Source organism: Carassius gibelio, chromosome A5 (assembly GCF_023724105.1).
Source record: "Carassius gibelio isolate Cgi1373 ecotype wild population from Czech Republic chromosome A5, carGib1.2-hapl.c, whole genome shotgun sequence".
NCBI classification, from domain to species: Eukaryota; Metazoa; Chordata; class Actinopteri; order Cypriniformes; family Cyprinidae; genus Carassius; species Carassius gibelio.
This window is the reverse complement of record NC_068375.1, coordinates 27630645-27653327: the sequence shown is the minus strand read 5'-3', so window position 1 is coordinate 27653327 and position 22683 is coordinate 27630645. Positions and strand designations below refer to the sequence as shown.

General features: G+C 41.3%; 2 protein-coding genes across 3 annotated transcripts in view; both read right to left on the bottom strand.

The window, feature by feature from the left end:
* Nucleotides 1-781: 781 nt before the first annotated feature.
* LOC128008993 (collagen alpha-1(III) chain) lies at nucleotides 782-22184 on the bottom strand. Of its 2 annotated transcripts, XM_052592919.1 has the most exons (42): nucleotides 22146-22184; nucleotides 21754-21807; nucleotides 21435-21479; nucleotides 21298-21343; nucleotides 21110-21154; nucleotides 20397-20450; nucleotides 20153-20206; nucleotides 20019-20072; nucleotides 19870-19923; nucleotides 19722-19775; nucleotides 19583-19627; nucleotides 19445-19489; nucleotides 18976-19083; nucleotides 18805-18858; nucleotides 18670-18723; nucleotides 16273-16326; nucleotides 16052-16159; nucleotides 15600-15653; nucleotides 8167-8274; nucleotides 7977-8030; nucleotides 7807-7860; nucleotides 7645-7698; nucleotides 7392-7445; nucleotides 7204-7311; nucleotides 7067-7120; nucleotides 6865-6918; nucleotides 6688-6741; nucleotides 6445-6498; nucleotides 6304-6357; nucleotides 6169-6222; nucleotides 6010-6063; nucleotides 5869-5922; nucleotides 5680-5733; nucleotides 5546-5599; nucleotides 5085-5102; nucleotides 4932-4985; nucleotides 4773-4835; nucleotides 4481-4601; nucleotides 4296-4402; nucleotides 2968-3045; nucleotides 2694-2876; nucleotides 782-2611 (listed from the first exon to the last, which is right to left on the bottom strand). In XM_052592919.1, exons 4-42 carry the CDS (start codon nucleotides 21319-21321, stop codon nucleotides 2456-2458), a joined length of 2613 nt encoding a protein of 870 aa, XP_052448879.1. In that variant the 5' UTR covers nucleotides 21322-21343; nucleotides 21435-21479; nucleotides 21754-21807; nucleotides 22146-22184; the 3' UTR covers nucleotides 782-2455. The 2 variants fall into 2 exon arrangements, 1 of the variants encoding a protein (XP_052448879.1); XR_008180730.1 differs by lacking the exons at nucleotides 782-2611; nucleotides 2694-2876 and having other exon boundaries at nucleotides 3011-3045; nucleotides 4481-4636.
* Nucleotides 22113-22683, bottom strand: part of LOC128014985 (collagen alpha-1(XI) chain) — a 14894-nt gene continuing 14323 nt past the window's right edge. The window contains exons 17-19 of the mRNA XM_052598755.1: nucleotides 22520-22573; nucleotides 22326-22407; nucleotides 22113-22199 (exon numbers count right to left, since the gene is read on the bottom strand). Of these exons, the coding sequence (XP_052454715.1) occupies nucleotides 22113-22199; nucleotides 22326-22407; nucleotides 22520-22573 (223 nt within the window). The remainder of the gene's footprint in view (nucleotides 22200-22325; nucleotides 22408-22519; nucleotides 22574-22683) is intronic.

Below are 22683 nucleotides of genomic sequence, written 5' to 3'. Positions count from 1 at the left end.
AATTATTGAACACCAAAACAGCATATTAAAATTATTTCAGATTATCTCTTCTGAAGACATACAATTGAGCTTTGGCATCACAGTAAAAAAACATTTTTAAAATATATTAAACTACTTTTTCATTGTAATAAAGTGTAATGTATTTTTTAATCAAATAAATGCTGCCTTGATGAGTATAGGAGATTTCAAAATAATTTACAAAAATCTTACTGACCCTAAGTTTTGAACTCTAGTGTATATAAATATCTCATGTATCTTATATTTTTCCTTTGATATATATCTTTGATCATATCTTTGCCTTGATCATGTATCTTTTTTTCCCTTGGCAAAGTCACATTAGTGACACTTGGATTTTAACATTACCAGTCTAATTAAGCAAATGTGTGAACAGATCACCAGATATTAATATTCACTTCCCTTCTGTCAAATAAAAAAAATACAAAATAACTAAATCCTTGCAGTTCTTATAATTCATGCTAAAGGCATTTTAAATTAATACAGGAACCTGACAGAACACAAACCCTCTAGGACTTATTTTGGGTTTCTTTGGTTTTAAGGCAGCTGCAACATTCCCAACAATAAAACTCACTCTTTGGAATGAAATCAGTTTGTTATTAAAACAGGTTTACAATGAGCTACTTTTACAATGAGCTAAATTTACAATATGTTAATTAATGTATAGTCAATTTGTTAACACTTTCTATGAAGCTCGTATTTATAATACATTATAAGGGTATTCTTAAGGCATTATAATGAATGCATAATGCATTATTTAAAAAAAAAACGTATATATCAACTCATGAATAATCATAACAAAAATTATAATACATAATACTTACATATTTGTGTTTATAAGTTTAAGAGTATGATTATTTATAACACACAATGAACACCATATTAAATCTACTTCATTTACAGTATAATGGACTGTATCATATCTTGACATTGTTTAAGATCTGCACAATATCTTACTACAGCTTGTGAGTGGTTAGATGTTGAGTGTTATTTGAGTGTTTCCTGTGGAGCTAATGTTAATGAAATGATGTGAGCTAAATACACCAATTAAAAAAACGCTATGTTTTATATGGTTACATTTTATTTTGATGGTCCCCTTAATCAATCAACTATAGGAAACTTTGCAACTAGATGCCAACTAACCCTCATTAGAGTATTAATATGGTCAAGAATGGTAGAATCTAGTATGATAGAATAAGCTGACGTACTTGCAAAGACACTTACCATTACCATCAAAATAAAGTGTTAGCATACAGTATATTAACAGTAGCAGACATACTAATACTCTAATGATTGCTAGTTGATATGTAGCTGCAGAGTTACTTATTTACAGCTGTCTATAAAATAATCAAACTGATATTACAATTAAAATAGTTCAAAGTAAATGTGTCATATTCCACATTCATCTGAATGTGATATCTGATCTAATGGCTGTTTGAGATAATTTTTAAAATATTATTATTACTGCTTATAAGTGGTCTTTGAACGCTTTAAGTAGCATAGGAAAAATGGCAAGCTATGAGACTTACAATACATTATAACCATGAGAAATAGAATCCATTGTAAAAGTGGATGGAACGTTCATTGTTTTATAAATAATCAAACTCTTAAAAACTATAAGTTTTTTTTATAATGCATTATGCATTCACTACAATGCCTTAAGAATACCCTTATAATGTATTAATACAGGCTTCATAGAAAGTGTTACCGTAAATTCCACTGGATCCACCATTAAAACAATGGTCCAAGAGCAACTGTTTGACCAAAAATATTCTTTGTACTAATTAAATCATGTTATTAGACTTCACATGCAGTGCCTGATATATATCTGAGGCACATCGTTTATATAATAGTTGATTTGAGTGCAACATCCATCACATGACCACCCATGTTTAAAAGCCTTCCAAGAAGAACAGAACTTGTTACAGCAGTATAGAGTGGACAAACCTAAAATGAAATGTTCATCAAGCACATACAAGTGTGGTGTTAAAGTGTTCATACTCTTCTGGTCATGTAATGTATATCACATTGCTCTTTATCAGAAGGTCCAACAAAACCTGAATTGAATGTTGTTGTTTTTGTTGAGGAAATCAGGGTTTGTGGAGGTGAATTGTTCTTAAAGTGAGAAGTAACATCCTGGCATTATATAAATAATCAACAGAAAACAAGCATTGTAAACAGTAAACAACAATATATTACATCTCCTCATGAGAAGCTGCACATCTGATTGCTGTTGCCACTAGACAACAAATCAGTTTACAGTACTGAAGGTACACTGTAAACTGAAGGTGAAAACTTCATCAGGAACCTCCATTCCCTCAGCAGATGGAGAACAGTAGAGGAAAGAAAGTCCTGATTTGATTTTGCTAATTGTTCTTGGCTCTGCCTTTCTCAGCAGAGAGCTACTCGGTAAGGGTAGTCCTCAATGAGTGTTTGTGTTTTAGTTGAAGCAGACGTGTCCTGCAGTAAACTGAAACTGTTCTGTTGTGTCGCTGTGGCCAAATAAAGCCAGGTCTCTGATTGGTAAAAGCTCCAGGTCTTCAGTCTCAAACTGGAACACAGACTCCCGAGGGCCTATATACGGGGACGCTACAGGCTAAACACAGACAGAAAGGGGACATAATAAAATTAAATGAACAACAATGCAATCCATTTTCATTTAGATACAGTCATCTTACTTCACAGTCCAGTGATGTTCCCAAGAAGCTCTGTTTTCTTGAATCTGCTAGAAACTTGATGTCTCTTTCATTGGAGGCCTGGTGGCTGTTTGGCTGGCATGAAAATGTGATGTTCTGCTTCACAAACTTGCTGTTGAGTCGTAGGAATCTCATTTGTACCACACCAGTTTCCATGTAATCAAACTTTAGACACAATGGTTTACCCAAAGGATAAATACATGATGGCAGGAGAATATTTGTTATTTGGGTTACTGGTTCTGAGGAAACTACATACCTGAAAGCCGCCATGTATAGTGCTCAACCATGTAAATGAGTCTGGCATGGTGTCTTTGAGCCATGATTTCATGGGGATCTGAAGCAGAGAGGTCTCATTATCAGCCTAATATTAATTAATCAAAAAAGCTTGAAATAAGGGGTCAGTAAGATTTTATTTTTTAAAGAAATTAATATTTTTAAATCAACACATATGCAATAAATTGTTCAAAAGTGACAGTAAATGCATTTATAAATACATTTCTATAATGACAAATCTCAGAAAAGTTTAGCACGGTAATGGATATGACAATGTTAATGTATTTGGTCTTGGCAGAATAGATCCGCTACACTGCTGCTTCTGCAAGTAGTTACTTACTACTGTCAATACATACACCAATACGGTGCTATGAGTATTTAAGACATAGTGCTGCCGAACAAGTAGCATATTTAAATGAAGCAGATCTAAACAGGTGGAGCTGGGGAAGGTGAAGGGTTTCAGAGGTTTTCACTCAATTCCTGGAGGGACACAGCTTTGCACAGATTGCTCCAACCCTAATCAAACACACCTAAATCCAGCTAATCAAGGGCTTCAGGATCATTAGAAAATTCCAAACAGGTACGACTTGGAACTGGACGGAGAGCTGTGGCCCTCTAGGAATTATGTTTGAGACAACTGTTCTAGTGCTGGCTAACCAGCCATTTAAATGTTAAGCAGTAAGCTCATTGGCTACATTTGCAACATGAACCAATCAGCTTGTGCCAAGTAGTTTAACACTGTGAATATCATCAGTTTACGTTAACGACCCATCAGCCTGCACCATCTGGAGTTTTATAAGAGCACTTGGCATTTATAACAGGTTTTATTATTTTAAACAAACACTGTTCTTTTGAACTTTCTATTCATCATTAGATCCTGAAAAAAGGAATCACAGTTTCCACAAAAATATTAAACAGCAAAACTGTTTTCAACACGACGAATCGCATATTAGAATGATTTCTGAACGATCATGTGATACTGAAGACCGGGATAATGGCTTGTAAAAATTCAGCCTTGCCATCACAGAAATAAATTCCATTTTTGTATATAGTAAAATAGACAACACTTATTTAGAATTATAATAATAGTTCACATTATTACTGTTTTTACTAAATGTTTTTGATCAAGTGAATGCAGCCTTGCTGAGCAGAGATTTCTTGCAAAAACATTCAATCTGGACAGTAGTGAGATTTGAGTTCTGAAAGTTTCAGTCAGTATGTATTCAAGCTATTTTATCATGTGTTTATATATATTTTTTTCTTCCATCACACGATATAAACCCATCAGATGCTGAAGAAAAATGTACTTACCTGTGGGTGCAGTGGTGGCAAACATGTTTGTCCACCTGCACTGAAGTTACAATAAACCAGCAAAGCATCAGCAGGACTGCCCTGATTTGGGTCGATATAATACATTCCTGAAACAAGAACAGTTCAATAAAAATCAGTGAAAATTTCCTGCAGACCAGAATAACATTCATGAGAATGACTCTGACCACTGGTCAAGTTAGGATGACTGATCATCAGCTCCAAGCAGGTGGTGGCTGGATGCTCCTTAGAGCCATCTGGAGGATCGATGAAGGATCGCAGGTCTTGCTGAAGGGAGTCCAGCAGGGTCTTAACAAGTGGATAGTAGAGACATTTGTGAGGTACTGATTTGTGTGGAAAAACAAAAACTTCTGTCACACAACAATTGAGTTAACATCAGAGTGATTATCAATTTGATATTATGAATGGATTCTGAGCAAAAACATTTAAAAACCTTAAAATCACTTATCAGCTGCTTACTTTTAGCTGAGTCAGTGTTAGGTTCAGAGAGAAGCCCGGTGGACCTGGAAAGCCTGGTGGACCCTAAAAAAACAGAGAGACAGTTAATACAGCACATGCATTAATGTAATGTTTTACATATATCACTCAGGTAATGTAAATAAGTACTGTCAAACTCACAGGAGGTCCCCTCTTTCCTTCGGGACCAGTTAGTCCTGGATATCCTTTTAAACCCTGAAAAAGTTGAATAAATCACATTTCATTATCAACAAATGTTAACTGCAAAAGTAATCTAGATAAGGGAACAATGTGTATTTAACCTATGACACAAACCTTTTCTCCAAACAGGCCCTGTTGAGTGGGGAAATGGACATAAGTGAATATTTAACTTGAGTATCATATGTGTATAAAAGTGTTTAATGCTACTGACCACCATGTGGATTTTTTTTTTTTATTGGATCTGGTCATTAAATAACTCAAAATACATTTAATGTAATTTAATTTTCAAATATTTATCCTAAATATGCATTGAAGTTTAAAAGTTTGTGGTCAATATATTCTTTTTTTATTTATTTATACATATTTTATATTTTCAGTAAGGACACATTAAATAGATTTGATGTATGATATATATATATATATATATATATATATATATATATATATTCTAAAGTTAAATAAAAATTAAATGGGTAACACTTGTGTAGCTCATTCTAGGGGGAAAAAGCAGTTATTTGGGGAATAATATATTTTTGATTTACTTTTCCATATATTTAAAAAAGACAACAACTTACAGGCATCCCTGGTAGACCAGGGGTCCCTCTTTGACCTGTTGGGCCAATATCCCCCTAAAAGAGGCACAAATTACTCTACATTCTACATGCCAATAGTTTCATTGTATATTTACATGCATATTTAAATAGATCACCTGCTCTCCCTTCAGCCCCTGTCTCCCTTTTTCCCCAGGTAGGCCCTGTTCCCCCTGAAATAAACCGAGAGATAGAAGTCAGCCATTTCTATCATCTAACAATTTCTGTATATATGCACACCAAATACTAACAGGTGCCTTGAGTCTTTTGAGTTTCTTCTAGCATTTGATAAAGATGAATGAAGGTACCTTCAGTCCATCTCCCCCTGGAGGACCATGTGGTCCAAGTTCCCCCTTCTCTCCCTAAAGACAGAAAGAAGAGTAAGCCTCAAGGTTCTCAGCTTTGTCATTCCTCCAGTTCTAATATAACATTTCCATTAAATCCCAAACCTCAAAGCCCTTTTTCCCACTCTCTCCTTTCTCGCCTCGAATGCCTGGTAAACCCTGAAACAACACATGTAGACCACTGATAAATATTCTCATCATCTTACATGAATTTCCTAAATATAGAAATTCTGAGAGTGAGAAAACCCATATGTATTCATTTACATATTGTCCTGGTTTGCCAGGAGGTCCAGTCTTTCCCATTGCTCCTTGTCGGCCCTGTTACACATCATAAAGATGCTGCTAAAACATCTTATACAGTCATTTGTGACAAACATCATGCCTTTACAGTTTAAGTACCTTCTCCCCTCTAGGTCCTCTGAGACCCCTCTGACCTGCTTTTCCTTTTTTCCCCTAAGAGTGAAAGAATCATTTAAATTGATCTGTTAATGCTGGAAATGTTTCCTCACAATACTTCAAAAACCTTAACACTGTACTTACTCTCTCCCCTACACGCCCAGTTTTTCCAGAAGGTCCATCTAGACCATAATTTCCCTGAAAATTTTGACAAATGTACATACTTTACGTACATACTACAGTAAGACTGAATGTTTCAATGATTAGAGGTAATATTTTTTTTTAAATTAACACAGCAACTAAAGAAGTAAAGAATAAATGTCATGATAGCAGATTACAAATTCAATCTTAACATATGATGAATAATGAGATTTAGACCACTCTGACCTTCTGACCTTTCGGTCCATCCCTTCCCTGAGGCCCAGATTTGCCATTTGGACCCTAAAACATTCAAACAGAAATAATATATCATTTCTGGTCTTCAGGCGGTGAAAGAAAATTACCACTTCACTGCAGATTTTTCCTTGAAAAAATAAAAATAATAAATTTCACACAAATACTGACTTGTGGCCCTGGTGGGCCAAAAGGGCCCTGAGCTCCCATTTCCCCTGGAAGTCCCTGAAAATAACAGCAAAAAGCAATTAAAATAATAAACAAAAACTACATTTCTAAATTTTGAACAATATTTAACATATTAATGACTAAACTACAGTTTCAACATTTACTGTAAATAACGATTTTGGACACTTTTGTGGTGAAAATCTACCTCCCTTCCTGGTAATGCTGAGTGTCCTTTAGTGCCATGGAGGCCCGGTGGTCCCTAGACAGGAGACAATCATCCGCTGACATCAAGAAGACTTTAGGCACTATTTGTAAAAGTTCTTCTTTATTATAAAGCCTCACCATCTGCCCTGGACTTCCTTGTCTTCCTGGTTCACCTTTAGGTCCCTCTTGTCCTGGCATACCCTTTGGACCCAATAAGCCCTCAGAGCCTCTGGGACCCACAGCTCCCTGCAATATCAGTATTATTTGTCATCTGAAAATCCAGCACTGTAACCGGGATTTACCTTGAAACGGTTAGCCGTACTAACCTGAGTTCCTGTCTTCCCCATAACCCCTTGCAAGCCTCTCTGCCCAGCTATTCCCTGCAGAGGAAACAAAAACATAATGACTTTAATTTGACATTGAGAAGTTCCCCTCAGTTCCTGAAATCTTATATAGCAGCGGATATGTGTGCAAATAAAGGGCAGGTTGACGAATGTGGCTCTGACTCGTTCCCAGTTCATAATTCTAATGTTATTTTACCAAAACTATTTTATGATGGAAAACAGTCATTGATTTTACCCGATTGCCTTGATCCCCTGGATAGCCAGGCACCCCAGGTGATCCAGTTCCCCCCTTTTGAAACAAAGAGCAGGTTCGGTACATTAGGAAATGCATAAGGTATCCTGATCTATTACAAAGAACATTAATGAAAGGAACTTGAGGAAGAAAAGGGAGTGATACCTTTGGGCCTGGTGAACCATTTTGTCCTGGTGGTCCCCGAAGGCCCATCAAACCCTGCATTGAAAGCCAACTTACAGACTCAACCAACCAACCACCTCGGAAAGTGTGTTCCCCATCAAAAACTACAATAGTGCAAGTTGATGTAAGTGCACCTTATATAAAAATCATACCTCTAGACCCATTAAACCAGATGGACCAGTCTTTCCCATCAATCCATTCTGACCCTGGTGAAGAGACAATCACTATTCATAGCACTATACACTTCAAAAACAACTATTATAAATGAACAGTGTAACAATAGTTAGGTAGCTAAAGAGTATGCCCAATAGAAACTAGTTATGTTCAGTAAGAAGCACTAACTTGTAGACCAATGTAGCCTTTGTTCCCCCTCACTCCTCGATCTCCTCTGTCCCCCACAAATCCAGATGGGCCTTGGCATCCGGAGAACCCCCGATGTCCAGGGTCACCCTAAGTGAATAAGAATGTACCTTATTTTTTGGACTATAAGTCGCACCTGAGTATAAGTTTCATCAGTCCAAAAAAACATCATGACGAGGGAGAAAATATATATAAGTCGCACTGGACTATAAGTCGCATTTATTTAGAACCAAGAACCAAGAGAAAACATTACTGTCTACAGCTGCGAGAGGGCGCTATATGCTGCTTAGTGTAGTCTACAGCAGCCTTTCTCAAAGTGGGTGCCGCGGCACACTAGGGTGCCCCCTGAGTGTGTCAGGGGTGCCGCCCAAAAAAAAAAAAAAAAAAAAAAATCGGACATTTCACATATAAAATATATTTGAATTTACATAAATACATTCTTCATCTTTTTAACACTTTCCCACGTACAATCACTCATTCACACATGTGATTAGAACGGTCAGTGCATCACGTGATCAACTGCTAAATTCAAATGTGCTTTCCCTATCATAGGTCACTTCGATGCTGCGGTGACGTCACCACGTATGGGAACACCTCTGGTGTGACGAATGTCTGAAGCCCTATACCATCCCGCCAATCCTATTGGCCAAATGGCGCATAGCACCACCCCACGCATGCGCACGCATGATATACCTGGGTGCAGCGCGCCATTTCGCTCAGATTTCATTCCTTCAGGAATAGCGAATCATCTGTGCCCTAGCATCTCGCGTTCTCCAGCGATCTCTTCGAGCAGTGTTAACTCCTCTTCGCGGACGCGATGAGTTTTCGAAAATGCAAGGAGCCATGTACCAGGTACATCACGGCGGGGGACACTCATGACAGGTGCGTAGTATGTCTTGGTTTACATCACGCACAGGCGGCGCTTAGCGGCCTTTCTTCCTGTCCCCATTGTGATGGCCTGCGGCTCAGAGTACTGCGCTCCAGGGTGGAAGTATTCTCTAATGTCGCCCTCGAGTCTAACCCCCGTCAGGTCACCTCTGCGACTGCCGAGGCACCGCACGAGGCGAGGGCCTGGGGTGACACGTGCGACATGGACTTCGTGGACAGCACAGCGCTGGAATATTCTCCACATCGCTCGCTCTCCCCTACCCTGCTGCAGAATAAAACTTATACTGAGCCTGTCGTCTTCTCTAATGAGGATTTACTTCCCACACCGGAGGCATGCGCCGCCATCTCCTTCGGTTGTGGACGTTATGACGACGATGTTTTATCCACCGCGGCCTCGGGGTCTGAGGACTTCGCGACCGACACTAGCCCTCTTCCTCCTAGCGGACAGGAGAGGCGTGTTTCCCCCTCCTACAGTGAGCTGTTGGATGTGGTTTCTCGTGCGGTGGGTAAATTGGGGCTAGACTGGGAGGTTGACAAGGCCGAGGCCCAACCTTCTTCTAAGCTGGACGACCGTTTTCTAACCAGTCGGACACCTACACAGCCCCGGAGGCCTTTACCTTTTTTCCCGGACCTCCACCAGGAGGTTTCGAGGTCCTGGAAACAGCCGTTTTCGGCGCGGATCACTAATGCTGCGGCCGCGGATTTCGCCACCGTTTCTGATATGGCGAACCATGGCTACACTATGATGCCCCCGGTGGAAGAGACTCTCGCCGAACACCTTGCGCCTAGATCGGCCGCGGCATGGAAGTCTCGCCCCCTTCTTCCTTCGAAGGCGTGTCGAGTCACGTCTAGTTTGGTGGGTAAATCCTACATGGCGGCTGGTCAAGCGGCTGCTTCGCTCCACTCTATGGCGGTCCTTCAGGCCTACCAAGCGGAGTTATTGAAGGAATTGGATGAAGGTGAGGGCATCACACCGGAAGCAGTGAAAGAACTTCGCAGAGCTACGGATTTGGCGCTACGTGCTACCAAACATACCGCTCGTGCAGTGGGCCGTACTATGGCCGGTTTGATTTCGGTTGAGCGCCACCTCTGGCTTAATCTCACGGATATTAAGGAGAAGGATAAATCTTTCCTTATGGATGCCCCTGTCTCCAGGGATGGATTGTTCGGTGAGGCTGTCACGTCAGTAGTGGAGAAGTTCAGGGCAGCGAAACAGCAATCAGCCGCTTTCCGCCAGCTGATTCCCCGCAGACCCAGAGAGGTCGAACGCCGGCAAGCGCTCGCTCAACCTCCTCTCACCGCCAGCGAGCAGCCTCTCGAGAGGAACCCACACCTATGGCGCCTCCTCGTAAGGACTGGGGCCCTAGGGTTTTTCCTCCGGCGCACCAGCGTCAACGTAAACGATTGAACCTGACCTCGGCGGCTAAAGCCTCTCGTTCTCGGGTACCGAATAGCAGCTCCTGATCTTTTTGCTGCTTGCCAGGGACTGTGCCCTCCGCTAGAGAGCGCTGTCGGACCGCTTTCGCGCATCCTACGCTCTCATTGCAGTCCCCATGCTCAAACATTGATTGTCTCGCCGCAAACAGCGCCTCGAGCAACATTGGATCGAGCTGTAATGACAGACGCTCCCTCAGACACTCTGTGCAGTCCTGCTTTCGGAGTTCGAGGGACGACTCAAGGACCCTGCACAAACGGCCCGTTTATGACGGCTCGCGCAGCCGCCGCTTTTTCGCTGGCGGCAGAGCCCGATGTTCCATCTGTTGGCCTAATTCCTGCCGTGGACACGTTTCAGGATTATACTCAACGGAACGCAACGACTCTGGCGCATACGCTTCCCCGGTGCACGAACGCCACGGGTTTTTCATGTCCGGTCGTTTTAACGCGTATGACGGCGTTGCAGGGAGCGGAAGTTTTGAAACCGCTAATATTGTTTCGGGCCGCGTGGGAACGCTTGCCCGGCATTTCTCAATGGGTGTTACGCACGATTTGTCACGGATACACCATTCAGTTTCGGAAAGGCCCGCCTCCTTTCCGCGGAATTCTTTCCACTACGGTGAAGTCTACGGAAATGGCGGTGCTGCGACAGGAAATGTCAGCTCTGCTGAGCAAAGGGGCTATAGAAGAAGTACACCCCTCTCAGATGGAGACAGGTTTTTACAGCCGTTATTTCGTGGTACCGAAAAAAGACGGCGGGTTACGGCCCATTCTGGATTTACGCCGTCTGAATCTTGCACTCAGACCGAGCAAATTCAAGATGTTGACGGTGAAATCTATTCTGTCTCAGATCCGACCAAACGATTGGTTTATTACGATCGATCTGAAGGATGCGTATTTCCATATTCAGATCGTCAAGAGACACAGGAAGTTCCTCAGATTCGCTTTAGAGGGCAAAGCGTATCAGTACCGCGTTCTTCCCTTTGCCTTGGCTTTAGCGCCCCGTACTTTCTCAAAATGCATGGACGCAGCTCTGGCCCCGTTGCGGCTCCAGGGCGTTCTTGTGTTGAATTATTTGGACGATTGGCTGGTGCTAGCGCAATCGAGGACTCAAGCACACTCTCACCGAGATCTTGTGCTGAATCATTTAAACAGCCTGGGCTTACGAACAAATTTCAAGAAAAGGGTTTTATCTCCCTCTCAACGGATAACTTTTCTGGGAATAGATCTGGACTCTCGCGCGATGACAGCGAAGCTTTCTCTCCCGCGCGCTCAGTCGATTGCGTCATGCGTGCGGCACTTCAAAGCGGGTCGCACGGTGACAGTGAGATTGTGCCTCAGGCTCTTGGGTCTAATGGCAGCAGCATCCCCCGTGATTCGTCTGGGATTGCTTCAAATGCGCCCCTTTCAGTGGTGGACGAAAAGGCGGAATATTTCACCCCGTTGTCTCCCGCATCGCACGATTTCGGTGACACGGCGGTGTGTGATGTCGCTAAAATTTTGGATGTCAACCGAAATTCTCCTGTCAGGAGTTCGACTGGGAATGTATGCTTTCCGAGAGACTGTCACGACGGACGCGTCTTTGACTGGTTGGGGAGCTGTGTGTCGAGGGCGACCAGCCCACGGAGTGTGGACAGCGGCTCAGCGCGGCTGGCACATAAACAGACTGGAATTACTGGCAGTTTTTCTGGCTCTCCAGTATTTCACGGATCTGCTGATCGGCCGTCATGTGCTGCTCAGATCAGACAACACAGCGGTTGTGTCTTATCTGAACCATCAAGGAGGATTGCGCTCTCGCCCCCTGTGCAGGCTGGCGAGGCGTGTTCTTCTGTGGTCTCGGGACAAGTTTCTGTCGATCCGGGCCATTCATGTCCCCGGACGATTGAATTTCGGAGCGGACTTGCTATCCAGACAGGCTCTGGAACAGGGAGAATGGCGATTACACCCCCAGACGGTGGATCTTTTATGGCGGATATTCGGCAAAGCGAAAGTGGATTTATTCGCGTCGAGCATGACTACGCATTGCCCGCTATGGTTCTCCCTACGCTCCCCATCGCCCCTGGGCGTGGATGCGTTAGCTCACAGCTGGCCCAGGACCAGTCTGTATGCTTTTCCTCCGATTCGTTTGATCCCAGCGGTATTATGCAGAATACGGCGGGACAGAGTGGAACAGCTGCTGCTGGTGGCTCCGCGACGGCACACGCAGCCGTGGTTTGCGGATCTGATCAGTCTGCTAGCGGGCTCTCCGTGGGAGATTCCCCTCAGACAGGATTTATTATCACAAGCACAGGGGTTGATTTGGCACCCGAGGCCAGATCTGTGGAAACTGTGGGCGTGGCCTTTGAGCGGAGTGCATTAATATGTCCCGGTCTTTCTGTTGAAACTACTGAGACTATATTGAATTCTAGAGCAGCTTCTACGAGACGCTTATATGCTTTCAAGTGGAGACTGTTTACAGCCTGGTGTGGCAATCATAATGTGGATCCAGTTTACTGCCCAGTGGCTTCAGTGCTGGAGTTCCTCCAGGAGCGTTTTTCGGATGGCGTTACACCAGCCACTTTAAAGGTTTACGTGGCAGCCATTTCAGCTTACCACGAATACATAGGCGGTGCCTCTGTGGGGCGTCATCCATTAGTTTCTCGTTTCATACAGGGTGCGCGACGGCTGAGGCCTTTCCGCCCTGTGCGAGTTCCTTCATGGGATTTATCCATTGTGTTGCTAGGTTTATCAGGGCATCCGTTTGAGCCCTTGGAGACCGTATCGGATAAATTCCTGACACTGAAGACACTTCTTCTCATGGCTTTATCCTCCCTCAAGAGAGTTGGGGATTTACAGGCTCTTTCTGTTTCACCCTCATGCATGGAATTTGCACCGGGCTCTGTGAAGGTGCTGCTGCGGCCCAGGCCTAACTATGTTCCTAAGGTCGCATCTAACCCCTTTCGCTTTCAGCAAGTGGTTCTGGAAGCTTTTTCACCTGCTGAGGCTGGGTCAGGAGATCTAAGTCTTTGCCCTGTGAGAGCTTTAAAGTCTTATGTGGATCGTACAGCCCCTTGGCGTGAATCTGACCAGCTGTTTGTCTGCTTTGGACATAAAAGTAAGGGCCATGCAGTTACAAAGCAGCCCATGTCCCATTGGCTGGTGGAGGCAATTTCTTTGGCCTATGAGGCGCGCGGACTCGCTTCGCCCTTAGGGATTAAGGCTCATTCCACTCGAGCTGTAGCTTCTTCTCAGGCTTTTCTCAGTGGCTCTTCTATGGATGATATCTGTGCTGCGGCAGGATGGTCCTCACCGAGCACTTTTATCAAGTCCTACAGTCTGGATGTGAGGATGGCCCCTGGCTCCCGGGTTCTCTCCGCTTGAGCAGATGCTTCCTCGGATCTCAGTTATCAGGTACGTCAGGCGTTTTGGTATATCGTTCCCATACGTGGTGACGTCACCGCAGCATCGAAGTGACCTATGATAGGGAACATCTCGGTTACGTATGTAACCTTGGTTCCCTGAATAGGGAACGAGATGCTGCGGTTCTGGCCGTTCCGTACCTTGATAACTCTTCATCTTCAGTCATGAAATCTGAGCGAAATGGCGCGCTGCACCCAGGTATATCATGCGTGCGCATGCGTGGGGTGGTGCTATGCGCCATTTGGCCAATAGGATTGGCGGGATGGTATAGGGCTTCAGACATTCGTCACACCAGAGGTGTTCCCATACGTGGTGACGTCACCGCAGCATCTCGTTCCCTATTCAGGGAACCAAGGTTACATACGTAACCGAGATGTTTGCATTGGCTGGCACTGAGCCAGACACAGGCGCGCTCAGAGCTGTCATATATCACAACTTTTCAGTGTTTTCAGCCACATAATGTTTATTTTAGGTTTCAGACATATAAGTACTATATATATATATATATATATATATATAAAATAATACATTTAGAGTTTGTAAAATACACAATGATGTCAAAGGAAGAGGCAATAATAATAATTTCCATTATAATTAGTTTCATTCATATCAGATACACATTGTGTAAGTAACTTTAAAGTTTACTCTATTCTTCTGCCAGTTCACCTGCCACTTACTTTTATGTATTTTGGGAGAAGTGGATGAATTCACGTGTTGTAAACATAGACAGTAAAGGTTGTAAATCCAACAGATCCGATTCTCTGAACTGCATCTGCGGCACAAACTAATGCTGTCGAGCATACAGCTCAACTAACGCGATCGTTATAAAGGTGTTTAAAGGACAAAACTCTTCCACTTGCATATATTTGACAATCGGAAAATCAGATATTTCATGCCATATCTACACATTTTTTGAATATTTTGAATAAAAAAGGAAAAAGGATATAAAAGCAGATCATTATTAATTCAGCTCTGTTGTTGCTGCAGTGTCACGTGACAAGCAATGACGCGTCACCATGGAAACCATAAAGTGACACATTAATAACGGTCGCTTTGAAAAACTCACGCTGGGGGCTCAGCCAGAATATTTTAAATTTATGTCGTTGGGTTCTTGTATTGGGCGGTCCACCTCTTACGATTTTATGGCATTTGTGTCTCTGATTAATTATTTTGTGAATTACTTTGCAAACCTGTTTTTTTTAAAGGTGCTATAAAGTTGCTATAAGTTATTGTTGTTATTTACAGTTCGTATTATGCTCTGTTCATTACTGTCCTGTCTAAATAAACAGGACATTTGCATTTACATTTGGGTCATGCAGTGTTTTTAAATTATATTTTACACCGGGGTGCCTTGAGATTTTAGGCACTTTTGAAAAGTGCCCTGACTGAATAAAGTTTGAGAAAGGCTGGTCTACAGGAGCACAGAGCAGCATAGAGCGCCCTCTCGCGGCTGGAGACGGTAATGTTTTCTATTGGTTCATGTATCTTAGTTCATTTCACTTGGTTCATGTAAAATTAATTTTGATAAATAAGTCGCACCTGAAGTCGCAGGACCAGCCAAACTATGAAAAAAAAGTATGACTTATAGTCCGGAAAATACGGTAGTTACTTCACTCTGTGTAGAACCTGGTCACCTTTACAACTTATCTAACAAAATTTTACTTAAAAATAAGAGTTTTGTGGAATTGTTTTACCTTTTGTCCTTTAGGCCCAGGTTCTCCAATATCACCTGGAGGTCCAATACCTCCCTGTATATGAAACATCATACTCATAATTATGAATAATTAAGAACAAGGACTTTTAAGATATATACAGTACTGTTTGGGGTCAGTAAAAATTTATTTTTTAAAGAACTCTCTTTAATGCTCACCAGGGATGCATTCATTTGATCAAAAATATAATAAAAACAATATTGTTGTGAAATGTTATTGCAATTTTAAAACAACGGTTTTCGGTTTCAATATATTTCAAAATGCTATTTATTTTTCTGAACTTTTGTAACATTATACATGTTTTTACTGTCACTTTTAAATAAAGTCCTTGTTAAATAAAATTATTTGTTTAATGAAACTCTTAATGACCCCAAATTTAGCGTAGTGTAGCAGCATAATGGGACTTGAAGCCTCATGTAATCAAAGTCACTGACCTCTTTACCATGTGGTCCTGGTGCGCCCTGCATTCCATGAGAGCCCTGAGGCCCCTGTTCTCCCAGATGTCCATTTGGACCAGGCCTACCAATGGGTCCAGGTGATCCCTTAAATGAAATACCCAAGTCAAATCACTTCACTTGGAAAAAGCCTGAAGTGGAAGCTGTCAGACTTAGTTTTGCTGGATGCATATGGACCATTATCAATATTTAGCACTTACATGTTCCCCTTTTTGCCCTATTGGACCCTCAAAACCAACTGGACCAGGATTGCCCTACAGCAGAGAGAGATAATTTTACTAAAACAAGAAGGGGTATCGTGATGAGAGGGGCGGGGCCGAGAGCCATGGGAATGGAGCGAGGCCGGTGGAGTTAATGAGAATGAGTGACAGCTGCACCACTCACCGGTCTCGAGTCCCACGGAAAAGCTCCGGAAGGATGAAGGGAGGAGTAAGACAGTGAAGGACGAGAGAGGACCAGGCCTGGATTTTATTTTCTGTTTTGGTTTTGTTTGTGCACGGCAGTCATCTGCGAGGGGCTGTCGCCCTGTTTTGTGTTTATTTTATCATTAAAGTTTTATTTGAATGTTCGCCAGTTCCCGCCTCCTTTTGCCCGCCTACAAACTTTGTTACAGATAGCTAATGCATCACACTTTAAAGGTGTCTTATGATGCAATTTAAGTAGCACTTGATGCTCTTTGGTGCATAAAGAAGATCTGTATAGAAACATGTCCACGCCCTCCTAAAACGCCTCATTTAAACATGCCCCCATATGTCTATGTCACTGTGTGGGACAGTGGTGGCTTGTGGGTTTTAAAATAGAGGAGGCACACTAATTGTATTGGTCTGGGAATCCCTGCTGATTATTATTATTATTATTTGCTTAACCCCTTTAAAATGGCTTTTTGCTTGCTTTTAGTCAGAAAACAAAGAAAGTGACACACATACAGCAAGATTATATAACTTCACTTACCTGACCTATCACTCGAACCAAACATCCATCTGTTAAACATCCATCATTAAAAGTCTGTGTTAAAAGATGCAATCAGCTTAGGCGTGTTCTCCCTTGATTTTTATTTTGTATATATACTTTTTGAATGACAGCTTGGTAAATCTGTTGGCGATCAAAAATTAAATATCGCTACTTATCATAAGTACAGTACAGACCAAAAGTTTGGACACACCTTCTCATTTTCATGACTATGAAAATTGTAGATTCACACTGAAGGCATCAAAACTATGAATTAACACATGTGTCTGCGGTCCAGCTTATCCCTAAACCATCTCGATTGGGTTCAGGTCCGGTGACTGTGGAGGCCAGGTCATCTGGCGCAGCACCCCATCACTCTCCTTCTTGGTCAAATAGCCCTTGATGCCTTCAGTGTGACTCTACAATTTTCATAGCCATGAAAATGAAGAAAACTCTTTGCATGAGAAGGTGTGTCCAAACTTTTGGTCTGTACTGTACTTGGTATGTTATCAGTGCAGCGGGAGACATTCAAACTAATATCATGTAATTTACGTCTATTATTATTTACGTCTTTTTTCTCAACACTCCTCAGCACTGAATGTGAACACTCAATGATGAGGCACAAGAGCTCATCTCTACCATTTTCTATCACCTAGCGGTTGTAATTACATCAGCAGATCTGGCACATTCGCAATAGAAAACTGGCGCCAACTTCGGGAACATGTTATGGTATTACAGCTGTGAAATTATAAACAAAAAATACACATTCTGTGATATGAACTGAAATTGGGAATTTTATTCACATTAAATTGTACTCCTCCCATTTTCACCTCAAAATTTTGGGGAAGCTATGCCTCCCCTGCCTTCCCCCGACAAGCCGCCACTGTTGTGGGAAGATTTGCATAACACTGCCCAAATGTTCATGCAAAGAAAGAAGGCGTCACTTTTATTCTCATTGTTGTATTGTTTTTGCCACCGCCACCATGTTGAAGACCACAGCATTGCTGCATTTTATGGAGAACCGTTTCCTGAACCTGCAGACTAGCCTACAATGGGTCTGTGCTCAAAAGCTGTGCTATAAAGTGAGGCAGTAACAACTTTGCAAGGACAGTCTGGCGCTTCCCAATGGAAGCAACAAAAGTCTAGTTTGTAATGGGTTTTATTGGTTTTGTCTTATCATGCTGGGAAATGCCATCACCGTACGTTAAGGGGTGTAACATTTCCGTCAAATGCCTGAGGTATTCAGCCAATCACAACACAATGGATTGCTGGCCAATCAGAGCACAACTCGCTTTTCAGACTGATGAGCTTTGTAAAAATCTACACGTTTCAGAAAGGTGGGCCATAGAGGAGCAACAATAAAGTACATTATGTTAAAAATAATGTGTTTTTGAACCTTAAACTGCATAAACACATTGCATTACACCAAATACACAACATAATGTTCCTTTTAGCAACATCATATGACCCCTTCAACAAAAATCTCAAGCACTTTTGCTATGTAAAATATTCCCACCTTTGTTAAAAACATACTGAAAAAGAGATTAAGTTGCTTTAATTTTTGGTAAAATGCCCAAGAAAAGAGGAAGTTAAGCAAACATGAAGCCATCTAATAGTAGTTAATTCTGCTTATATTGAAATGAACCGACCTGTGCTCCATCCAATCCTAAAGATCCATGGTCGCCTGAAGGGCCTCGCAAACCCTAAAGAAGAACATTATAAATCACATGCTTAATCCCATGTGTTATGTAACCTCATTTAGTTAATTGAAATGATTACAATACCTGCCCTCCCTTCTCTCCTGCTTGACCAACCATTCCACTTGTTCCCAGTGAACCCTAAAGAATAGCAGAATTTGATCAGAATCTCAGATTGTAACTTACTTTTAAATGTCTTTGAAAACAATCTAAAAAAATAGATAGAATAAATAATCAAAATTAGGGGTACCCACTCACTGGCAATCCAACTGGTCCCTGTTTTCCCTGTGGCCCCCGAAGTCCCTGGCTCCCTGAGGCGCCTGGCGTCCCAGCTACACCTTCAGTCCCTGGCAGACCAGAGGGCCCCTGAATTGACACACACACACACACACAATGTACAACAATTTGTCCCATGCTATGACCACTTCACAGTTAACAGTGCTGACTGCTACATCATGGTGCAAAAAAGCATAATATTTATCATCATCAGGCCATTACGTTATTTTATAATTAATATATTAATAAAAAAATTTATATACTTTATGTGCATTACAATACAAAATGCACATACTATTTAATAATACGTATTATATAATATACACACAATAAATGGTGTATTATACATGTAGATATATAAACAGAAATATTATTAAATATAATAATTTAAAATAACTTTTTGCTACTTCTCAAAAATCTAAATGTATGATTCAAACTGAGAGCTACATACTGGCAGTCCTTGCAAACCAGATGGTCCTGTTTCCCCTCGGTGACCCTAAAATTTTTTGAAAACATATCGATAACCTCTCTGAATATAAAAATAGTGCGATTCAATTATTTGGCTCTATGAATGGAGAAGTTACTTCACCGGTGGTCCACGTGGGCCCCTCTCACCAGGTATGCCTGAGAAACCCTTACAAGTTTAACAAGGTAACAATTGTTTTAGAGAAGAAATTACCAAAATGTCATCAAATTAATGATACTTAATGACATGCAAATCAACTTACAGGTGGCCCTCTTTGTCCTGGTGGACCCAGGGGTCCCCTGATGCCAGGTTCACCCTGAAGATGCACATTCACACAATATATGTGATACTACATCCAGAATGCTCAGATTAAAATTCATTATAAAATATTTACAGCAGAGAGTTCTAACCCTCTCCCCAATGTGACCTAGCTGTCCACGAAGGCCTGTAGCTCCTGGATAACCCTGAGAACAAGAAAACAGCATATAGAATCAAATCCCTGCTACAAGCTGATCATGAATTTTCATGTCAGTCGTTTATGCAGGACAGTGCCACTTACATACATGCCTACAGGCCCTTGAGCCCCTGCCATGCCTGGTTTTCCAGTAAAGCCCTGACAACAAACATGTGAACACGGTGTATTATTTGAATAATTAATGTTCTGACAGCAAAACAAAGCTGTGAAAGGCTTACCTTCTCACCAGGAGGGCCCTGGATGCCATCCTGGCCTGGTCGTCCAGATAGGCCCTAATGAGAAGAGAAACTGTGAGCTCAGTTGTGTTTTCAGAAGATGTTAGTGAACAGGTGCAAATATAGTTATGAATTATAAATTCTGTGATGGTAAGGAAAACATGAACAATATTTTACTTTACATTTGAGGTTTTACTACTCATTTTTAACAGTCCTAGCAATAAGTTTCTCCTGTTGTTGTGATCACCTGTGAACCTGGGTGGCCTTGTTTTCCTGGTTCTCCAATCATGCCCTTAAATCCCTTTAGATGACAAAGATTCCAGAAGATATTTGATATATGACATAAAAAAAAATGAGTGAAAGACTGGAAAAGTCCACAATGAACATTGTTTGATGTAAAAGTAATACAAATATTTAAGGATTGTAAACTGTTTCTAAGCCACTAATCAAATGTGTTACATGACCCTGTTAACTCCTTTTAAATTAAAATGATAAAAAGATGCCATTTGGATCTTCTCAAATGATAATGGATCACATCAGGTTTAACACCTTGTTGAATCTATGCAACAAAGAATTAAACCAGTATAGAAGGCTAACCCATTGAGTGTGTGTGTGTGTGTATGAATCAGTCTACCAGTTTAACACCATATCTGACATTTAAAACACATTTCAGACACTTGCTGTCATGCTGAAACAGCTCATTCCTGCATGACAGAAGAACAAACCCAACTGGATGTTTAAGACCTTGTAAAGCTGAATACTCTTTGATCTTTCTGACCTTGACATGCCTGTATAAAGTGTTTCTCATCCCTCTGAGGTCTAATGTTGGTAATAGCTCTTTTAAAGAACCATCTGTTATCATTATTGACCACTCTTTACAAGCTTTTATCATAGCAGAAGTCCGATTTCAATTGACTAATATATCACACAGTATAATTTTATTGATGAGGAGAAACATACATCAAGTCCTTTATCCCCTGGGCTTCCAGCTGAACCAGAAACACCCTGCAAGACAGATACATAAATTCAACAGAATTTGAATGTCTTACTTTGCTAATGGTAAAGCAAAGATTCATATATGATAAATCATTATGATTGAGATATATATAAAACTTGATATTAAATGTATGAAATGGGAACCTGTGTACCAGGCTTTCCTTCTGGTCCCTCATCACCAACTGGACCTCTTAAACCCTGCAAAAAATATAAAAGTATATATTATCAAATCAATAAAACGTGAACTAAATAAATCTGGACTCAATCTACTCGAATTAAATTCGCCCACCACTATTCCAGGTACACCAGATGGGCCATGTTGGCCTGCTCGACCCTGAGCAAACAGAAACAACACGGGGGTATGTGATCAGTTGATACAGGACCACTTATTTACATTCTGTTTATTCAAAAAATATTCATGAAACAAAACATATGAATAAATCTGAGACCACAATAAAAAAAAAAAAAAAAAAACTAATTTAAGGAACTGGAAATTGTATCTATATATTTTGTTATAAAAAATAATATTAAATGGATTTTAGATAGATTTTCACTGGTGGTCTCAGGATTGTTCAGACTTTTATATGAAACAAATAGTAAAAATTTACTCTTGATCCTCTGAGTCCTGTTCTTCCATTATCGCCAGGTTCACCCCTACTGCCCTTTGTTTCAAAAAGAAAAAAAAAGGAAGATATGTTACTGATTTACAGTAGGTGCGTATATTAATAGGACTGCGTGAAAGGGCCTTTGGCAGACATCCCAAGTCTCCCGGAAGTTCCGGGAGTCTCCCGCATATTGAAAGCGGCTCCCTGAGACCCGCAAATTAGTCAGCATGGGTCTTCGAGATACCTCCCTGAAATGACTTTTTGCAGGTTGGGATGTCTGCTTTGGGCAGCATTGTGTTTTAAGAGGACCAATCACAGGTGGATTGTTGTAATAGGGTAAGCTATTGGAAAGATTTTGGTGATTACTCCACCTGAACGTGATAAAGCACTCTGACCTTTTGACCCTCTTTTCCAAGTGTTCCCTGTAGACCCACTTCACCATCTATACCCTGTGGGGATAAAAAGTGTGAGAGTTAAACAAATATCTTTTGCCAAGAAAACTTTTGAAATTAAGGCATACTACAGAGAATCTTCTGTGAAACTATATACCTGGTGACCTGGAGCACCTGGCTGACCTTTGACACCAGGTAAGCCGTGGAGGCCTGGCTGGCCCCTCTCACCCTGAGGACCCATGATCCCTGCCGCTCCTTTTGGTCCCTAAAAACATGCAGTAGAACACAATCATAAACAGGCATTTTACTGAATCTTCCAGTTATGCGTTTAAAGATTTTTTAGTATTGTGTTGAATGTATTGTGTGCTTGTGATTACCTCTTTCCCATGGGGTCCTCTGTCACCCTTCTCTCCATCTGGTCCCCTATTGCCCTGAATTAGAGTCATTCATTATTGAGCTAATACATGATAAAGGAGATACATTTACAAATATTTACTAAAACAGTTAGATTTGAATCAGATATCTTACCGTGACACCTGGA